Source organism: Hippocampus zosterae, chromosome 17 (genome assembly GCF_025434085.1).
Source record: "Hippocampus zosterae strain Florida chromosome 17, ASM2543408v3, whole genome shotgun sequence".
NCBI lineage: Eukaryota > Metazoa > Chordata > Actinopteri > Syngnathiformes > Syngnathidae > Hippocampus > Hippocampus zosterae.
In genome coordinates this window covers 11,417,735-11,437,811 of record NC_067467.1, presented here as the reverse complement: position 1 = coordinate 11,437,811, position 20,077 = coordinate 11,417,735, and the positions used below count along the sequence as shown (strand labels likewise).

General features: G+C 43.8%; 2 protein-coding genes across 9 annotated transcripts in view; one reads left to right on the top strand and one right to left on the bottom strand.

Annotated features, from left to right (window-relative positions):
* Window positions 1-577, bottom strand: part of prkcab (protein kinase C, alpha, b) — an 84,834-nt gene extending 84,257 nt beyond the window's left edge. Inside the window, exons 1-2 of one of the 3 annotated variants that reach the window (XM_052049524.1) lie at window positions 256-577; window positions 151-182 (exon numbers count right to left, since the gene is read on the bottom strand). In XM_052049524.1, the coding sequence (XP_051905484.1) occupies window positions 151-182; window positions 256-422 (199 nt within the window). In that variant the 5' untranslated portion in view covers window positions 423-577. Of the gene's footprint in view, window positions 1-150; window positions 183-255 lie in introns of those variants that run through there. The other 2 variants (XM_052049525.1, XM_052049526.1) reach the window with 2 other exon arrangements.
* A 580-nt stretch (window positions 578-1,157) lies between these two features.
* The window catches only part of cep112 (centrosomal protein 112), a 114,978-nt gene continuing 96,058 nt past the window's right edge, over window positions 1,158-20,077 (top strand). Inside the window, exons 1-8 of one of the 6 annotated variants that reach the window (XM_052049516.1) lie at window positions 1,174-1,248; window positions 1,547-1,652; window positions 1,850-2,040; window positions 2,496-2,653; window positions 7,304-7,391; window positions 10,386-10,454; window positions 16,191-16,232; window positions 16,315-16,386. In XM_052049516.1, coding sequence (XP_051905476.1) covers window positions 1,553-1,652; window positions 1,850-2,040; window positions 2,496-2,653; window positions 7,304-7,391; window positions 10,386-10,454; window positions 16,191-16,232; window positions 16,315-16,386 — 720 coding nt within the window. In that variant the 5' untranslated portion in view covers window positions 1,174-1,248; window positions 1,547-1,552. Of the gene's footprint in view, window positions 1,653-1,849; window positions 2,041-2,495; window positions 2,654-7,303; window positions 7,392-10,385; window positions 10,455-16,190; window positions 16,233-16,314; window positions 16,387-20,077 lie in introns of all 6 variants that reach the window. The other 5 variants (XR_007959550.1, XM_052049519.1, XM_052049517.1 and 2 more) reach the window with 5 other exon arrangements.

The following is a 20,077-nucleotide window of genomic DNA, read 5'->3' as shown; positions in this document are numbered from 1 at the left end:
TAGCTTCATCTTTGCAATCAAAATCGGCAGCAAACTGAAGCCCCCTTTGTAAGCGAGCAACAAGTTTACGCTGCGTTATCAATGAGCCACAAGGGCATTTTGCCAGTTACGTGCAATGCCTGCAACATAAATTACATTTGCGAAATTTACCTTGGCATTGGAACCCTTGTTTGCCGAATCCCCTGCAACGTAAACAAACAGTCAGCGCTGCGAACAAAAGTTAAGTTTCAAGTTGAAGCGCAACTCGAAACTCACCATATGAAGTCCGTACAGTGGCTGCAGAAGGTCGGCTGCTTGAAAAACCTAGCGGTGAATTTGTGGTTTTTGATTTCGTGCACGTTTTTCTGCCGCAAAGCACCTTTGCGGGCGAATCTGTTGCCAACACCAGCGGAGTCGTTATAATGTAAATGGTGATCAGCCATTATGGAGGAAAGGGGATGGGGCGATAAAACTACACGGCGCCAACTTGTGTGAAGTTATTGCCTCTTCACCGCTATTGTCAAGTGATGCGGTTCCTGCTGGAGCCCTCTTGACAGCTCGCACGCCTCCTCTCTGTCTGAGCCACAGGCAAAGCGCTTCTTTTTCATTCAGTCTGACGTGAGCGGCGAGGCGTTTACCGACGATGGTATTTTATATCATCCATAGTTCAATCTATTACAAACACCAGAAAACTCGTAGATTAACCACTGAAATGATCAAAAGGGTCATTTGCGTATCTAAATTCAGCAAATTTAAAATTGACTCAAACGATCGGTGTTACGAAATACGAAGCGTATTTGAACGCGGCATAATCCACACCTCCTTGTAGAGTGCCTCGCAAACTGCAGATGTTTGGCATCGCTGTGTGGACGTAGTCGGTACTGTATTTTTTTCAGTCAAACAAAAATACAAAGTATAAACTTAAGCGGTGCCAATCTACAAAACTATTAGTTTGACCAAAAGGTGGTACAGAGAAATGGGCATCTATAAACCGAACTGTAAAAGTCAATAAATTGGCGTTCGACTCTCATCGTGACATAACTGCTCGTCTTTTATACCATCGCTGACCAAAATATACAAAAAAGCAAATACGTTCCATGAAAATGGCTCCAGGTGTTTGTATGTTTATTCAAATTTGGGATTATGTTGACCACGTGACAAAGTATAGCCAGCGAAGGTTTCCATAACAACCGTCGTAGAAACCGGAAGTGGCGTAAATCGGAGACGCTGAGATTTTGAATCAAACGAAGCGCTGCAGCGCTTCTCAAGGTACCTGAAGAAAAAACTAAGTGTAAATGTTCCGTCCTCGTCGCGTTTATGCACATACGGTACTGACGTGATGTTGTATTATAAGGAACAAAAATATCTGGAGAACTTTGCACCGACTTCCTTTCAGTGTTTCTTGTTTGCTTGCATCCGCTGCAGTGATTTTGTTGGATTTCGATTGACTGCAAGCTCCAAGAACGTCAAAATAACATCCTGTTTACTTACGGGGATGTAATTTAATGTTCCATCAGTACTCGACAACTCTGATTGATAGTTAATCTAATTTTTTTCGAGTAATCAGGACATCATGAACAAAAATGAGGTATCGTTGGAAAAGCTGAACTCTGAATTGAACCATTTTGTTCTGGAGATGAAACCATATGTCCTCAAACACCCCAACAATACTGGTAAGAACTTTTCGTCAAGTCGTGTTTTAATGTAACGCATTTCTTTTATCCAAACAGAATATGTTTCAAGCGTTGTTTAAAAGGCAGAATACTTGCTTTTGTGTTGGAAACCAGTTGTGTACAAGCAATTTAAAGTCATTTTCCAATATGTCCCCTGTAACTGTTTTACAAATTCATCCTGTCTTCATTGACAAAAGAGCGCCAGCACTGTGCCTTGTGGATCAAGAAGCTGTGCGACCCAGCAACACGCGGCTCAAGTCTCGCAGGTCACAAGAACCGCAATCTGCATGCCCGTTTGCTTCTTCACATGCTCAAAAGAGGCGTCCTGGAAGGGCCGTTTGCCAGCAAACCACAGCATGGGAGCCTCAAGAACCTTCCCACCTACATGGTAATCATTACAGTTTCATCTAATTCATAGGTGTCAAACTCAGGTCCTGGAGGGCCACTGTCCTGCATGTTTTCCAAGTCTCCCTTATTATTGTCTTTTTTTTTTAAACTTTCTTTTGATGGCAGCGCGGACACCCGCAGCAGCTCCTCTTGATTTATGTTGTTTTGAGGGGGAAGAAATTTCATCTGTGCCGTTTGTTACACATACAGCACATTTGACAATAAAGTTGTATCCAATCCAATCCCTGTTGCAACACACCTGATTCAAATGAACAGGTTCAATGTCAGGCTTCCTTCCGCAGAGTTTGCTGATGATCTCATCATTTGAATCAGGTGTGTTGCAACAGGGAGACTTGGAAAACATGCATGACAGCGGCCCTCCAGTACCGGAGTTTGACACCTATAATCGAATTACAGCATTGAAACGTAATGAAAAATGGTGTCTGACTGTTTTAGTCCATTTACTTTGATGAGCCACTGATTGGTGGGTCAGAAGACCACAGCAAAGTGACTCTGCCCGACTGGGTGATGGGAGAGCTGGATGACGAGGACAGTTTGGCTGCCGTCTTACTGAAAGATGGAACCACTTCCACCCCAAACACGGCTTTGACTAGGTACTGTTTTGCTGTATAATATCCATATTTAACTGTGGGTGTTTATATTCATGAACTGCAATCACTCTTTACTGCCACTGACATGCAGTATATACTCGTCAATCCCAATACGTCAATCATGATCGACCAGTTGATCAGGGACTGGTCCCAAATCAATCCGAGGGGTGTAGAGGAGAAAAAAAAAAGGTGTCTCTGTGCATGTTAGTAATATATATTTTTTTGTGTTAATGCACACTGTTGTACCCTACTCATTCTATCAGTCTTTCACAAAAAGTATTTTAAAAAGAAAAGAAAATAAAGCAGGTCATCTTTAACTTGGGGTGGCGTGAATTTGTCACCGGAAGTTGTTAGCGCTAGCAGTCTGCAGTTTGTGATCAGAGTTGTTGGGCTAATCTTTTATCGTTATCATTATTGCCATTCAGAGTTTGTTTTGTACTAGTCACCGAGGCGACGGGCAAAGAATGGGAATCTGGAGGGCCGAGAGAAGCATTTTAAAACGGTACGCGTGAGCTATGATTGTTAACAGGCTGCAAAAGTGCGTCGCATGGCTCAGCGTCAGGCTATTGCCCATCGTGGCGTGCATGCGCATGCGCGATAACGGGTCGATCCCGGGAGGTTGGCTGATCGAAAAGTAGATCTTCGGTCAAAAAAGTTTGGGCACCCCTGGTCCAGTAGATATGAAGTACGTTTTTCTTATTGGTTCATTTGTTGAATCTTTTTATCATGTCCTTGCCATGAAATTACACCTTTGCTCAAAGAGATGTTTAGTTGTGTAAATAAACACACCCACGCCTTTCTAGGAGCATCTCAATCTCCCGCCCGTCCGTGGCTCATTCAATATTTACACAGGCATTTGGTTGTGATGCTCCTTTATCGGCGTGAAAACATTGAACTTGGCAGCCAAGCTAGACACGCATGGCTTATTTCGAGGTAGCCTTTGTGCAGTATTTGCTCAGTGGCGCCGTATCTGAAGAGCAAGCAGAAGGCATTGCCTGCTCCTTGCGTCAGTCTGCGGGAGCTGTCCATTTGGACTTTTCAAAGAGGCAGCGCTTCAAAACAGCAGGAGAACACCAGGAGCCGCTCATCTCGCTCACTTTTTTTTTTCCCCCTGCGCTTTTGCACTTGTGAAGAGAAGGCTGAACAACTTATTTCCTCACTCTCTCATGTGAGCTATTTCCATTTGATTTTTTTAGTCATTTAAAATCCCGGGTGAGGTGGAGCGTAACCCAGATGATTTTTCACCTGGAGTGTTCAGCCAATGTCAAGGGCCCTAGGATAGAGAGACAAACCACAATTCACAAGCGCGTTCACACCTATGAACAATTTCGACTCTAAAATGAAGCTAACTTGAAGCTGATGTTTTTGAAATGTCAGAAACCATGAACTCAATCAGACTCATTTCACACCAAGCAGCAGTTCGGCAGATCGTGAATAATTGTTGAGAAAAAGAAAATGCTTACTGTCAAACTCAACATAAAATAGGGAAGTCAAAGTCCACTAAATTCATGCGAACACATCATGCAAAATGCCGCAGGCCGTCTCACAAATGGCATCACCGTCTTGGTGTTTGAACCCTTTACGAAACGTCTCACAAATAGCATCAGCGTCTTGGTGTTCGAACCCTTGAAGAAACTATCCGTTATCCGAGCCGCTTATCCTCACTCGGGATGTGCTCTTGTGTTTTAAGTGTTTTGTAAATAAAGTTGAGTTGAGTAAACACAACAGTCTAACAATACTGACGGGCATATCTTTAGTCTCTGTGAAATATCCCTAAATGACTACAGCTTACCTAGTTCATATTCTCCTCGTGTGTGTGTGTGTGTATTTTATTGCACTCTGATTGCCAAGGCCGGGATGACCTACGAGCCGCAATGAATGTATTTGTTTTTACTATTTTGCTAGCGTCCGGTCAAAACCACCTATGTCCAAATTTGGTCAATTTGTTTTATTTTTATTTTTTCACGAGTAGGTACTATTCAGGGATGGCAATTTTCCGCGGATACGCGGAAATCCGCCATTTTATTTCTTGGATCGATCATTTTTGTGAATCGTCTAAATACGTTGAGAAAATTTTAGGGGGGGGGGGCGTCAGGTACCTTATCGTCGAGTTTTCACGAGCTCTCTCGATCAGTCTTTCCATCTTCCGTTTGTAAACAGCCCTGCGTTGGACGTGTATGATGTCTTACTTGTTGTGATTGGTCGCCACGCCCCTTTCCGCTTTTTTTTCCATCACTAGCCATTACCATCCCTGACTATTGATTATTCCCTGCCTAGGGATTTTTACAAATTATTGAGCGTTGTAAAATGTTGAAAATGGCTCGCTCCATTTGACAAGATACCGTTAAGGGCTCAACAAACGTGGTGAAAAACCAAGTAAATATTTTGTTGTCTCTTTCCAAAAGTTCAAGAATATCCTCTTCCCTGTGATGTTACACTGGGCCTGATTTCCATTCTTAATATTCCCACTTGGACGGCCAGGTGGTCCAGTGGTTAGCACGTCCACCTCACAGTGGTGCTGGTTCAATTCCAGCTGCGGCCTCCGTGTGGGGAGTTTGCATGTTCTCCCCCCGGCCAGCGTGGGTTTTCTCCGGGTACTCCAGTTTCCTCCCAGATTCCAAAAACATGCATGGCAGGCTGATTGAACACTCTAAATTCTGTGAGTGCAGATGGTTGTCTGAATGCCCTGCAATTAGTTGGCCACCGGTTCATGATGAGCCATTATTTGGTTCAGTGAGTTCCAGACCACGAAAACAAAAACTACACAGAAGCCTCATGACAACTGTTGTGCAGTCCTACAGGACACCACAAGATGGAGTCACAAACTAATATGTCGTCTTGGTCCAAGTGCAAGAATGTGGCAGAAACAATTGAATCATGCCAAGTAGCTTTGGGCATTAGTGTGCAGTGATGTCACATAGTGTAAAAAAAAAAAAGTGGGTGGGGGAGATGTTGAAACGAGAGAAAACGTGCCGTGTCCGAGCTCATTTTGGCCGACTTGCTTCTCGTGTCAAGTTCAGTGCTGGAGTTGAGTTGATAGCTCCTCTCTTGGGCCTCCCTTTTATGTCCTTGTTTTTCCTCCCCTGTGCGTCTGTCTGACTCCTGTCTCCCATTTGTGTGCTTTCCATCCACATGTGAGAACTTTTAACCCTTTGCCCCCTTTCCTCCCCCTCCTGCGTCTGTTTTTCAGCGACAGTCAGATCGTCCTCGCGGTGGCACAAATCGCCAGCGATGTCCTTAGAAAAACGCTTTAGGCTCTCGTTCGCTCACTTAGGTTGCCCTCAAGGGGGTGGGGGGAGTGTGTTTGGTGGATGTTTTGCGTCCCAAGGTCAGACTGATTTCCTGGTCCGCCCCCAGGCTGGCTGTGCACCTGGAGGTCAGGCTGGTGTTCTGATGTCGGGCTGCTTTAATCAGGCGAGCTGCAGCTTCTGAGGCTCTTCATGGTGTTCTCATTTTCTTCCCTACGCATGTGTGTGTGCGTGTGCGTGCATGTGTGTGTAACTCTGGCCTGACTTGCCACAGCTTTGATCTCAGAGCCTCAGACTCCAGACACATCTGATTCAATTATCCTCATCCACCTGTTGACTTAGAGGCCTGAGATTGCGAAGCTCAACCCCCCCGCCTCCCTCTTTCCAAGTTTCATGGATGTATGCGCTTAAGCGCAACTCATGCTGCAGCTCACACCTAGCGGGATGCGAGCCAGCACACAGCGAGACATTTGAATGTGTTTCATCATGAAAACTAATCAAGTGATTTGAAGTCATTTTCAACTTTCTTTGCCTCTCGGGTGAGGGTGTGGCTGTTAAGACCTTGTAATAAAATGATAGAATTGAAAGATTCTGAAGCGACCCAGTGGTCCAGTGGTAGGCACGTTGACCTCACAGTGCAGAGGTACCGGGTTCAATTCCAGCTCCGGCCTCCCTGTGTGGAGTTTGCATGCTCTCCCCGGGCCTGTGTGGGTTTTCTCCGGGTACTCCGGTTTCCTCCCACATTCCAAAAACATGCATGGCAGGCTGATTGAACACTGGAAATTTTCCCTAGGTTTGTCTGAGTGTGAGCGTGGATGGTTGTTCATCTCTATGTGCCCTGCGATTGGCTCGCAACCGGTTCAGGGTGTCCCCCGCCTACTGCCCGAAGACGGCTGGGATAGGCTCCAGCACCCCTCGCCACACTTGTGAGGATAAGTGGATGAGAAATTGAATGAATGGATGAATGATTGAAAGACTGCAATGTGAAGATTTCTCAGTGCATGACACATTTGAAGGTAATTGCTGAAAACGTAAAAACTCAAAAAAACATTTGGTCCTCAATTCAGTTGTAGTTCGAAGCACAACACAGCAGTCAACTTTTTTTTTCTTTCTTTTTTTTTTTTTTGCTAAAACGTGTCCCAATGATCCGACTCCGGCATAAGTGATTGACATCAAGAGGCACTGAGTGAGCTGTGTGATAGACAAAATGTTGAAAGGTATTGGACGTAAAACGGCCGTGTTTGTCCAAAAGAGATGAGATGCAAACCACAAAGTATGCAAACTGCTGCCAGCCACATGTTGTTGTGTATACAAAGCCAGGCAGGCTAAACTGATGCTTTGTCTTTTGTCTCCCCCCCCCCCCCACCCTCTCCCCTCTTTGTCCCACGAACCGCCTCGATTGCAGAGCCCGCCATCTGAATAAGGAGAAGACCCCACGAGGAGCGCGCGCCTCCAGCTCACTCAAGCCTTCACCCACACATGAAGCCAGAGCGGTGAGTTCACCCAGCCGCTGGCATCCTGTTTTTATTTTCATATTTTTGCGTGTGTGCGTTGCAGATTTATTTGTCCCCGAGAGGGATTTGTGATGACGCGTTGAATTATTTGCAGCAAACTTGCTGGTGCCAACACAAATTGTTACCACAATGATTGGCTTTCTTCTTTAATGTTGGCTGAGGGCACATTTTGGAAAGCCCAGAAGTCTGTTTCCCACCCAGCTCAAGGAAATTCCCCCAACGTATTCGGTGCAGACAAGAGGAAATACACATTTTTGAGCTGAAAACCTTCCAGCATATCCGTCATGAAGTTGGAGGGAAACGTTACGACTCACAGGCCGGCGTCCGAATGCACTTCAAAATCGGGATGGGCTCACCTCGTATTCGTCGATTAATTCATTCAAAAATGTTTGCCAGTGTTGTTGTCTAACTTTAGTGTAAGTAGTGTGGCTTCAGTAGGACTAATTGTCTGTCTCGAAGTGCTTTGTGACAGACTGGCACACTGTTGAGTGGAGTCAACTGCAAAATGGATCAAGCAGTTGTGAGTGCACTGCTTGGTGGCGACCACTAGAGGTGCTCTTGATTGCCTTTATTTTAAGATAAGATACGAAACTCTTTATTAGTCTCGCAATGGAGAAATTCCCAAATCACAGCAGCAAATTTATGAGACTGATTGTTTTGTTTTTCATGTGTGTGTGTGTGTGTGTGTGTGTGTGTGTGTGTGTGTGTTTTATACCATGTCTTGAAAGTCAAGTTAATCTTGATTAATTGATGATTGTTTTTGTTTTCTTGTGTGTAACATAAAGATTTGGCTTTACACGATCAGGATTTAAGAGCTTATCACCTGATCGAGTTTATTAAAAAAAAAGTTTGCCCATCACCAAGCCAATTGGAAAATGAATCAAGTTAGAGAAAGTATTTTGACTAGCCCAGCCCTTTAATACCCAAAGTTTACTTTTAAAAAAAAACATATCCTGTGTGTGTAAATTTATATGTATATATATATACAATATATAAAGTCATTGATAAATTATGACATGACGAGGCACTATCGAAAATGCAAAATATCTGCTGATCCAATCCTGCCAATCACATCCATGTAAAGTCTAGCAAAGAAAAAAAATATTGACAAAGCAGCATTAACAGCAAATCAAAATCGAAACATAATTTATCACTGCACTGTATGTGGTCTATGCTGAGTTGGTTAACTGATAAGTTGACCAATCGGTTAGTCTAAACGCAATTAAAAAGTACACGTTTGGATGATGTGCCCCCTTTACTGTAAATGTTTAAACTTATCAATCCTCATCCCCACTTGATACATTTTTTTTTTTGGCTTCTGATTTCTGCCCTCCTTCACATTACTTATTCTCTGTTGGAGGTGCAATTTATCAGTGAATTCTGGTGCCATACAATCTTAGTTTGGCATTCCAAAATACGGGATGAGACATTTGTGTTATTCATGAGCGTCTCAGGCTTTTAATACCATTTTAATCAGAAGGGTAATTTAATCTTTGGGTATTCCAGTCACTGATTCCTCGGCTACACCCAGCCAATCCACTTCTCTTCACTCTCAGTGTTATGAGATATTTCCTCCTCCTTAATACTCACCGCTCGAGTAAACTCTGCTTGTATCAACACACACTCCCCCAGAAGTAACAATCCTACAACATATTGAAAAAAAAAATGTAACGAAAGACCGTGGCGAGGTGGGAGGGGAGGGAATCATTTGCCATTTTAGCGGCATTATTCCCCTTCTACGGATTTCCCGGCGTGACAAATTTTGTGGAACCAGCAAACATCTGGAGCTCCAAATGTGGGAGAGAGGAGCATGACGGCACACAGGGTGGCGAGATGGGAGATAACGGGGGCGGGGGGCGGGTACAACGCTCTTACTATTGGAGTGGAGCACCCGTGCATGTAAGCTGTTAAAGAGGCTGATACCCTCAGATAGAATTCTCTTAATTGTGCGGATTTGATTGCTGAGTAAGGTCTTGCAGTCATTGAAGCAAAATGTAAACCACGTGTTACAAGTACTCCAAGTGTTATTCTAAGTACGGCTGTATTTCAGTACACTGTTGCTTAGTACCCCTGAGAAAACCCCTCCAAGCATGGGAAAACATTTAGACCTCAAACTTGAACAGTGTCTTGGGGCGGTAGGCGAGGGACACCCTGAACCGCTTGCCAGCCAATCGCAGGGCACACAGAGAAGAATAACCATCCGCACTCACACCTACAGGGACAATTTCAAGTGTTCAATCAGCCTGTCATGCGTGCTTTTATAATGTGGGAGGAAACCGGAGTACCCGAAGAAAACCCACGCAGACACTGGGAGAACATGCAAACGCCACACAGGGAGTAGGAATCAAACCCGCTACCTTTGCACTGTGAGGTCGACGCGCTAACCACTCGACCGCCGGGCCGCTAATCACTTCCTTGTGCAGCCAAATTTTTTTAATGAACAATATCAACAAACATCAATCCTTTTTTCAACAGTCTAATTTAGTTGTCATGTACTAATAGATACCATTAGTCTGTCTTCACACCATCTGTTATTTTTACACATTGTTCCAGCAAACTCTGAAGAGGAATTCACAAATAAATAAAAGGAGATGTTCCCATCAAATAGAGGTGTGTTAGTCAGTCACATTTGTCAAGACAAGATTAGATGGTCTGTTCTGCTGCAGTCCCATTTGGAAAATGATAATACAATAAGAACACATTACTTGAAACTACTTTTTATAGTCCATGAATGGATGTAGTTGTTCTCAACTGAAGGGGAGGCATCAATTGCCTGCATTGTATTTATCTATCTATTTATTTATTTATTTTTGCCTGAAGCATTTCTATGCTGTCATGATAATCAACTGTTCCTCAGGCCAAACTGCCAGTCAAAGCGCTGTCAGGGAATGGTCTCAATTCCCTTGTTTTATTTCATCATCGGCATTGAATTCCCAGTTTGTACCCACTTGTTTTTAACCTTCCGCTTATCAGGTGGATGCGGAGCAGATGTCTCCCGATGACGGTGACCTGGAGGCTCGGCTCAACAGCTGGAACCTGGGGGTGAGTCCACAGGCGTGCCGACATCAAACCCAGAACTGTCAGCGAGTCTGCGCCTTATGTACAGTCAGGGCAACGTCTCAAGTTAACAATCATACTAAATACATTCTTATACCGGGGTGGTTGTATTTTATTGTTAGATCTAAAAAAAAATTCCAGATTGATGAAAAACTTATTCCCGTGAAATCTGCACCTATTTAGCTGAACACAGAATTACTTTTTCGGTTCTTGGCATGACAATGGGGAGATAAACAGGTGTGTACAGTAATTGTATTCTACCGCCATCTAGTGGAAGAGCATTTAATTGTTGTCCCTGTCACAATGTGTTGCAGGCAGATAGTTGAACAAAGACGCATGATTTGTTGTAAATAACAATTTTAGGGGCAGTTAACGCTTTCTCTGCCAGTCATTTTCAAAAAAGGGAACATCCTGGCTGGCAGACAATTTAGAGCAGGGGTCCCCAACCGCCGGGCTGTGGACCGGTACCGGTCCACGAGTCACTTGGTGCCGGGCCACACAGAAAGAATAAATAACTTGGATTCCTTGCGTTTTATTCATCTTAGAATCTGAAAGATGTTTTATTGTGAAAAATGACCGGATTCTCTGCTATATCACTCGACAGTATGTCACTTTTGACACAGGTGAATGCGCGCTTCTCGGTCACGGTTACCGCATAAAAAAAACAAACGTCTTTGAAAAGTTTTTTCGGGAAGGGGAAAAGGCCCAGCCAAGAGACAGAAAGAGGAGCCACTTAATAGACAGTATCAGGAGTCCTTTTTCAAACACGGCTTTATCTCAACGGGAGATTCACATGCACCAAGCCCACTCTGCATAATATGCGGCGATGGTGAGTCGTATTTTTCATGCACTTTTTATTTGCGGTTTCGCCACCTATTCCCATAAAAAGAAAGTAGTTGAGGGCAATTGACGTTGAGGGCATTTCACTTCAATAGCTTTTAAGTATTCAAGAGTAATTGGTAGAGTAATTTCCTGCAGCACATTGATCAGTTTTGAATGACTCGTAATGATGACAGTCAAAACTGATGATAGTTAAAAAAAAAAGTGGAAGAAATGTACCATGCCCACTGAAGTTCTCAAAAACCTGACATCCCTCCAAAATGGATTTTTAAAAATGGAATCGTTAAGCGAGGGCTGTGCTCAAGAGATGCCCTTGCAAATCTGACAGATTTAGAGCACCTCTGGCGTTTTAAGGGTGCGCGAATCTCTTCCCCCCCCCCCCTCCCTAATTTTTTTGTGCAGGTATTAAATGTGGAAAAGGTTCTGCAATTATTTATTGCCGTCTCATTCATTTAAAATCGTACCGGCGTGTGTCGAAGACCACCTTCCCGCTGTTCTGGGTGGTGAAGGGGAAACTGGCGGGGTAAACTAAACATCTGAGGCATATTTACTTCTCTTATCTACTCAGTCTGGAGTGCATAAGGCCAGAACTCAATAAACACTCTTCTGATTGCCCCCATACTCTCTCTTTCTGCACCTGTAGGAACCACGTTCACCATGCAAACTTACTTTATTTTTTTGCAGACCCCTCCAACCTGTATTTCTCTCTGTTGTACCATCCCTAAACCTGAACTGTCCTTCAGTGCGGCGCTAATCTGGGTTATCCATCAGCAGACATAAAGCCGTGCGCGCACTCCAGCTCCTCTTCTCATGTGTTGCGATGCTGATAACGGTTATTGCTTGGCTATGCTTCCCACACCCCCTCGACAGCCTCTTTCAAATCAACAGATGTGTCTCGGCACATAAACACATGCAAGCGAAGCCCTTCAAGTTTATAGAAGTTTTTGTAGTCGCTCTCCTTCAAAGCGGCCTCTTCGTGTGAAATTGTAGCAGAGACGAGCCTGCACATGCTCTGGGGCGGATTCAGCTTTTGCTTCAGATGTTTTGAAGCTGCTCAAATTGGTTTCTTTATTTTACCTGAGCTGCAACGAATTGGCTTGGTGGACATACTGGACACTTAAAGATTGGCCAAAGATGTTTTTTTGGTTTGTTTTTGTTCTTTCAAAGATGCAGACTTTCAGGCAGCTTGTCCGCCATCTGTTTTAAATGCCGTTTGCGTCTGGGTTCCGAAAAAAAAAACAAAAACTGACAGACTAAAACCCAACAGCGGTAGAAAGTTGGGGTTGCATCGATTAGTTAACTCGGCTAAGAAGTAAAGGCCACAATGTGATGTGGCTATCACAAGAAAATGACAACTCACACCCACACATTCAATAATTTGATCCACAGATGCCGTGCGATGTAAAACGGCGAGCTTGTATCAAGTTTTGAGGCTGCGCATACACTCTGTTGTACTTTCACGTTTAGTCAACCTTTAAAAGAGAGAGTAACAGTCAAAGCGGTGCTACAAAGAGGATGTGGGCGAGAATAAAAGAAAAAACATTTTGAGAGGCTCAGTATACTTTACACACTGACTTTGTATGGCTATTTTAAAACCCAGAATGATATTTTTAGCTTGTGAACGCTTATGTGCATTTTGATTGGTTGTTACATGTGTTCAATATTAGAGAATTGTATTTTCTGCACGACAAGGCGCATCTAAAAGCGTTCAATCTTCTCAAAACCTGACAGTGTGCTTTATAATCCGATGCACCTTATATATAGATGAATAATCTGATTTCGTGGACATAGTATTTGAAATGTTCTGTAAAGCGCTTGTGACAGCTCGATGTAAATAAAGCAGTATTGCCTTCAGTGTAGCACCATCTAGTGGATGCATAACACATCCGTAGCTACTATTGTAGCTTCTATTTTATGCGGCTTATAGTGCTGTGCACCCGACATATCAAAAGTTTTAAAGTAGGCCATTCTTTTATAGGTTACCGCTAAAATGAAACCCAGGAGCTAGCAAAATGAGGAAAAACCAAACGTCTTTGGGAAGGAGAAAAGGCCCAGCCAGGAGATAGGAGATGAGCCTATGACTTTAAAGACAAAGATGGCTACATGTAATGGACAGTATCAGGAGTCCTACTTAAAATACGGATTTATCACAATGGGAGATTTCCACGCACCACGCCCACTCTGCATAACATGTGGCGAGTCGTCTTCTTCATGCACTTTGTATTTCCGCGCATCTTGTTTTGAAGGCACGCTTAAACGTTACCATAGCGACCACAGAGTGTTGCGGCCAGATAGGACGTTCCTTGTGTCATGTTTATTATTATGTTTCGAAAATACCACAATTTTCATGCAGGTCATATCATATTATTTTGTTGTATTTATCCGTCACACCTTAAAGGCCGCTCCCTGAAAATATTGTCTGACATTAAACTGGTCCTTCGGGCAAAAAAGTTTGGGAACGCTGCATTATAGTGTGGAAAATATGGTATAATGTATGTGGTGGCTCAAGTTATTAGAACATGTGGGGGTGTGGGGGGTATGCAGTTTGGGGGTAGTCTATGACTGTAATTTGTTCGCCATTAATCGCAATTTAGGGCGGGAGGAAGCCGGATTACCTGCAGAGTCTCCCAGTGACTCAACCAACCACAATCATTTCCATTGTTTTTTAGGGGCTATTGCGTGAGGTGCACCATCCATTCACCTTGCAGTTGAAAAAACAAAAAAACAAAAACCTAATGCTGACTAAGGAGGAGTGCAATGTATTCAGCGGTAGTCCCTGCCACTTGGCCCTCCATTGTCAGTGGTCACTCGGGAGTACTGAAAGGTTATTCTGTGCTAAACTAGGAAGCTATCAATCACGCCGTGTTTGTTTGGCCTGCAAGCCAGGCCTTGTGATGTGGAGTCTTGTCCCCCTTTTTTTTTCCCCCCTGTGTTTGCGGCAGAGTCGTCCATCCGTATCAGACTTCAGTGATGCCCTGCCAACTGGAAGGCTAGACTTTATGCGTGTGCACTGTAACGTGTGTGGGCACAGCACATGGGTGCACGGGATGGCGTAATGCTTTGGCGGTAGTGCACCGCAGCATTTCACAGACATGTCCATCTTGGGCCGTGCTTGATTTCAGGGCTGCTATTTGAAAGGAGGTTGATTGATCCATTGGTTTGAGGATCCAAATTAGAGCGTGGCTGATTCCTCGTTTTTGGGTATATGCCGTATTGGCCCGAATATAAGACGGCCCTGATTATCAGACGACCCCCTCTTTTTCAAGACTCAAGTTTGAAAAAAATACTTTTTGAACACCAAATAAATTTTTATACAGGAAATTACAGTACATCTGAAACAAATGATTATAACAATATATTTGAGAGAAAAAGCATGTTATTTTGCCTCATTCAAATCTTGATATCTGAACATTTAAATATGCAAACCAAAGTGCAAATTACATCACAACTTCTCCTCAGCTGACAGTTAACCTGGCCGATCTTCGACCCAGTTCTCCAGATTGTCGCTACGTTTCTCCATTTTCTGTTCTCTTCTATTTTTTCAATTTTCTTGGCACTATTTTTTATTTTTCTTCTTCGTCCTACCGCTATTTTTATTCTTCGTGACAGGGGTTCACTTTGGCCTGGGGAGTCAAGATCACTTCAATGGTATGTGACGCCATCTAGCATCGTGAATGGGTATAATGTCTAGACCCCGAATATAAGACGACCCTCACTTTTTCAGACTTATTTCAATGCAAAAAACACTGTCTTATATTTGGGCCAATACGGTGTATCTGCTTTCTTAGGACTTGATTACAGTCATGCTCGGCGTCATACAGTACGCCAATAAAAAACAGGAAAAAAACCCCCAATAATATTATTTGAATTCAGCGGATTGTACGTTCCTCCATTTCATGACGTCATCCTTCTATCGACGACGGAACAATTTTTCCATCGCGTCACACAGTATGCCATAAAAACAAAAACAAAACAAAAATAAATAAAATAAAAATCTGGTATAACCGGTTGTTGGAAGTCTGCGAATGGTGCGTTCCTCCATTTCATGACGTCATCCCTCTATTGACAGAACAATTTTTCCATCACCAAAAAGTCTCATCCCGTCCTCCAATCTCGCACCCCGTTGTGGATTATCTCGGCGTGGCGTCAGATGTTGTTTTAGTTGTGCGCTCTCTTCCCTTCTGTTTGTTCCCCCGCTTCATCCTCTCGTCAAGGAGATAAGCAAGGCAACTGTTTATTTGGCGCCACTGCTGTCAGTCATCTCCAAAGCCCGTTTTGAAAGAGAAAGGCCGTGATCTCGCCGCTCGTCAAGGCCCCCAAAGACACAGAAAAAAGGCTTTATTGTCAGAGTTCACAGGGATGTACGTGGGTCATAAACAAATATCAAATAGCGACACAGTGTTCTTTCCCTTCTCCGAGTCGACCGTCGCGGTGATTTAATGCCGTCGAATTACTTCGACTGTGACCTTTATTCGCTCTCATGTGGGTTTAGTGGTTTGCTTTTGCTGTTTCTTTGAGCTTGGTGCTCGAATCAACGAACGTCAGTTATTGGCAAGGACGTCTACACATTAGCGTCCATCCGCAAGTAAACAGAACGGAGATGGCTTACGGCTTAGCGGTCCGGGCGTGTTGACAAAAGGCACGTCGAGAGCGGAAATACACAATGCCTGTTTTCCTAAACAGACAAGAGTTGATGGAAGAGATTCCACCCCCACCCCCTCCCGACAAGCCTTTGATGTTTCTCCCGCATTGTTTATGGCAGAGTGATAGAGGTATGTCTGTTCGACTTGTCGCAGTGAGGGTTTGTCTGAAGAGGAAGGTGACAACAAGAGGGCTAAGGGTATTCTGTTTTGTTTTTTATCTTTTTTAAACTTGTTTCAGATTGAGAAGCCGGGGTACTTGCGAAGAAAGACCTCGTCTACGGTAAATTGTCCCATATGGCCTACCGTACTATTTGTTTCCTCAATCCTTGTAAAGATTCAATATGACATTTTTCTTACTCTAGATTTTCAAGTCCGGCCTTATTAGGAGTCACACCTTGCCTGATGATGTGGACCTGCAGCTGCAGAGCCAGGAGGTATGCACCATAAAGTCCAAAATATTGCAAAGGTTGGATTTTCATCAAATCATGGTTTTTCGATGAAAAGGTGTGAACTTTGGGGATCCATATGGCAATGAGTGCTTCATATGGAGACCTTTTTTTGTTACATTTTGGCATTGTGGCAAAATTGAAGGATTTCTGACTTGATTCGTTTCAGATATTCAGATTGGATCGTATAGCTTGCGCTTTTATCCGGGACTGTTATGATCATCTTCAGATTGTCCTTGTTAGAAAAGAAACAAACAGAGATTCGAAAAACAAACGCGTAGCGCAATAGTGATCTAAATACATCAATGTTTCATGAAAGATGATACTGCGAATGCAGATGCACCCATGTTTCAATAGTGTGTGTGCTTTCTGTGTCTTCCGTCAATCTCTGAACGTTAGTCGAACGTCTGGGCTGTTTTGCGGGATTTAAAGATCATCCTGGTTTCTTGGCTGCGGCCATCTTGGAAATGCCACTTAGCACATCCAACTTCAGTGGTACCTCTACTTAAGAAATTAATTGTTTCTGGAAGAAATTTCTAAACTCGACAAATTTGTAATTAGAGATGCATTTTCCATTTAAATTTTTCCAAGCCACCCCCCACAATTCAGACATAAATGTTTCCTAAAGCATAAAAATGCATTAAAAAAAATCTAAGAAATACATTTTACAATGAGATTACTGCACAATAAATGAGAGGTGTGCATAATGTAAAAAACAAAGAATAGCGTGAAGAATAAAAATGTGCATCTAACACTTAACTGCATCCCCGTCGTTTTTGGCTCTCATTAGTCCATGTATTCTCCCAGAAGTGTTTTTTTTGCCTGGTGTTTTGTAAAGAACTGATCCAAGGATGTTTGCTTTTGTCGGCTTTTAACAGTCTTTCGAAAATAGCCGCTGGACGCCGCATAGACACATATCGATCTATCTACACAAATAGACATATACGGTAAAAGTCCCTCTTAGCCAATGGGATGCCAGGATGACGTTCGGTAAGAGCCAATGGCAGAGCAGCTATGAGTATGTTGCGTTCAGGACACTCGGAGCTACGATAATCAGCCCATACTTTATTAGCTGTTGTATCTTGAAATTTCTTTCGTAACAAAAGGCAAGATCTTCCTGTTAAGACCGTTCATAAGTTAAACATTTCGTATGAATAGATATTCGGAAGTAGTAGTACCACTGTATACTAAAATGAACTCCAAAAGCTCAGGTTTGATCTTAATTGACCAAAATGAAAAACATTCTTGTTAGTTTAACGATGAGTAATTTTAGTTGGGTTTTTTTTGGGGGGGGGGGGGGGGGACGATAAAGTTTTTTCCATGTTAGGGTTATTTATTTATTTATTTATTTATTGCATTAACTCGTACTCGGTGGCTAAATCACAATGTGGTACTTGGTTGCAACAAGCAGAGGTGCTGTTTATTCATTATCAGACCTTTTTTGGAGGGGGGCTGGGGGTGGCAAAATGAGCCGAGCTGTAGAATGTCGAGTGTAGGGCAAATCACAGTGACATCACTCCCCCCTTAATCTTCCAGGCTTAGCTGGAAATTTTCTCAAGTGTTAAATGTATATGCCGTATGCCATTAAGCTCACAGCGGCTTAATGAACATCAGCTTTTTCACTAAAGTGGTCCTCATCCATCCGACTGTGTCGCCAGCTGCACCGACAAGAATGCTGACTGCTCTTTTCCTTTGGAACAATGAGTGACGGCTCAGAAATCTTCCAGTAAAGCCGCTTTTGCTTTGACTCGCCTAGTATGTCACAACCGTTGGAGGTGTTGTGGAAAATGTTTTGCAAAAGTCCTGCTCTACCTTCAAGTGCTCGGTTCTGGATGGCCCAATCACATTTTTTCTTTGGGCACCCGAGTCCCAGTCCGAGTCTTTGTTTTTAAGTGTCTGCCAATGCTGAAGCCTGATCGGCAGTGCTTGAAGGAAAAAAAGCAGTTCCCAGCCCAGCTTCTTGATGGTCTGCACGGCTTGTGCTGCTGCCGTGTGAGGCCTTGCCTTATCACGATGCAAGATGACTCCTTCTGACTGATGACCCCTGCTTTTGTTCTTGATGTCTTTCTTGACCTGCCTCAGCAGTTCACAGTAGTTGGCATGATGTTTGACAGAGACGATGAAGTCAAAAGTGCTGTGAATGACATTTTTACGCAGGGCGAGTATGGAAGGAGATCGGAAAGGTGTGTGACAGTGCTGAGACATTGGGGGAAAAAAAAGGATTAGAAGTCCTCATCCCAAAAAATTCACCTTATTTATTGAAGGACCCATGCACATACAGCAATATGCAATTATTTTAAGTTGTTGTATATAATTATTTTATATGGACCATTGCAGAAATTTAGGGCCAATTGCTATTTATATTTTTTACTGCAAAGAGCCACAAATACACACACACATGACCATGCACTCGCGCACATATCCATGCACGCCACGACGAGCAACAGCCGGAGCGGCCAAAATAAATAAAACCGTAAGACATTAAGACACAAACACATAAATCCCCTCCCACCGCTCGCGGTCAACTTGGGACCAGTCTGCTGGCTCTTGGTTGATTGCGATCGACGTACTGGGCACTCCTGACCTATAAACAGAGGTAATTCGCTGACTAGCTTAGCATTTAGCGCCATTGTCTGCGCATGATCGGCGATTCAGTCATCTGATTGGTTGCCCTCTATGTCAATCAAGTAACGGGATTGATGATAGGCTGACGTAGTGCGTTCTGTATATTAAGCACCGTTGTTTGAATGGCAGCGCCATCGCGAGGCATTGTCGACAATTGTCATGTGATAGCCCAGGAGCCGCATTCAACCAGCCAAAGAGCTGCATGCGGCTCGCGAGGCGTGGGTTAGCCACCCCTGAAGTAGGCCATTCATTGAAGGCGCGCCTTTCAGTGTGGAAAATTTAGTACAAGGTGTAAATGCAAGAAAACATCTCTTTGCCGATCGCGATAACACAAAACTCACAATGACCAAAGATTGAACAAAAGTGTTGCTTTGTTTTCAGCGTTTGGACAAACGCCACCAAATGTAAATTGTTGTCTGACAGTGGAAAAGACAGCGGGATGGCGCATCCCGACTATCCTTGAGCATCTGTTTGCCAAGGATGCAAGTCACACGGCAGAACTTTGTACGTCTCCGACGAGCCGAAAGACAAACGCACAAAAGCAACCTTGATTTTGAGGCCTGAGCGCTTTGCAGACATTTTGCGAGCGCATACCCCCCCCCTCCACCTCCTCCACCTCCCCCGAGGGGGAAAAAAGGCCTTGACCCCGCGCCGGTTTTGAGGGCACCCCTTTGCGTCTTTGCCTCAGATTGCCTCCCCCGTACACACGCTTTCTTTCACACACACCCTCCGCACTCCCATCCGCTTATCCTTTCAAGAGGGAGGTGTCAAAAAAGATGGCATCTTACATCTTGCCAGCTATGACTCTGAAGAAGAGAGGCGGGAAAAAAGCAGCACCACCCAGACGGCCTGATTGAAGGCGTCTCTGAAGCCTTAGGTGTACCACGTTCTTCCTCCTCCCTCCTTCACTGACGCCTTTTATAAACAAGTTTTTAACGCCTCTGATCTAGTTTGACAAACTTTCTCAAAAGAGCATTTGAATAAAGGCTGAGAAAGTGACACCTCCACATGTGCCTTTTTTTCTTCTTCTTCGCGCATCCCATCCATTTTTTTA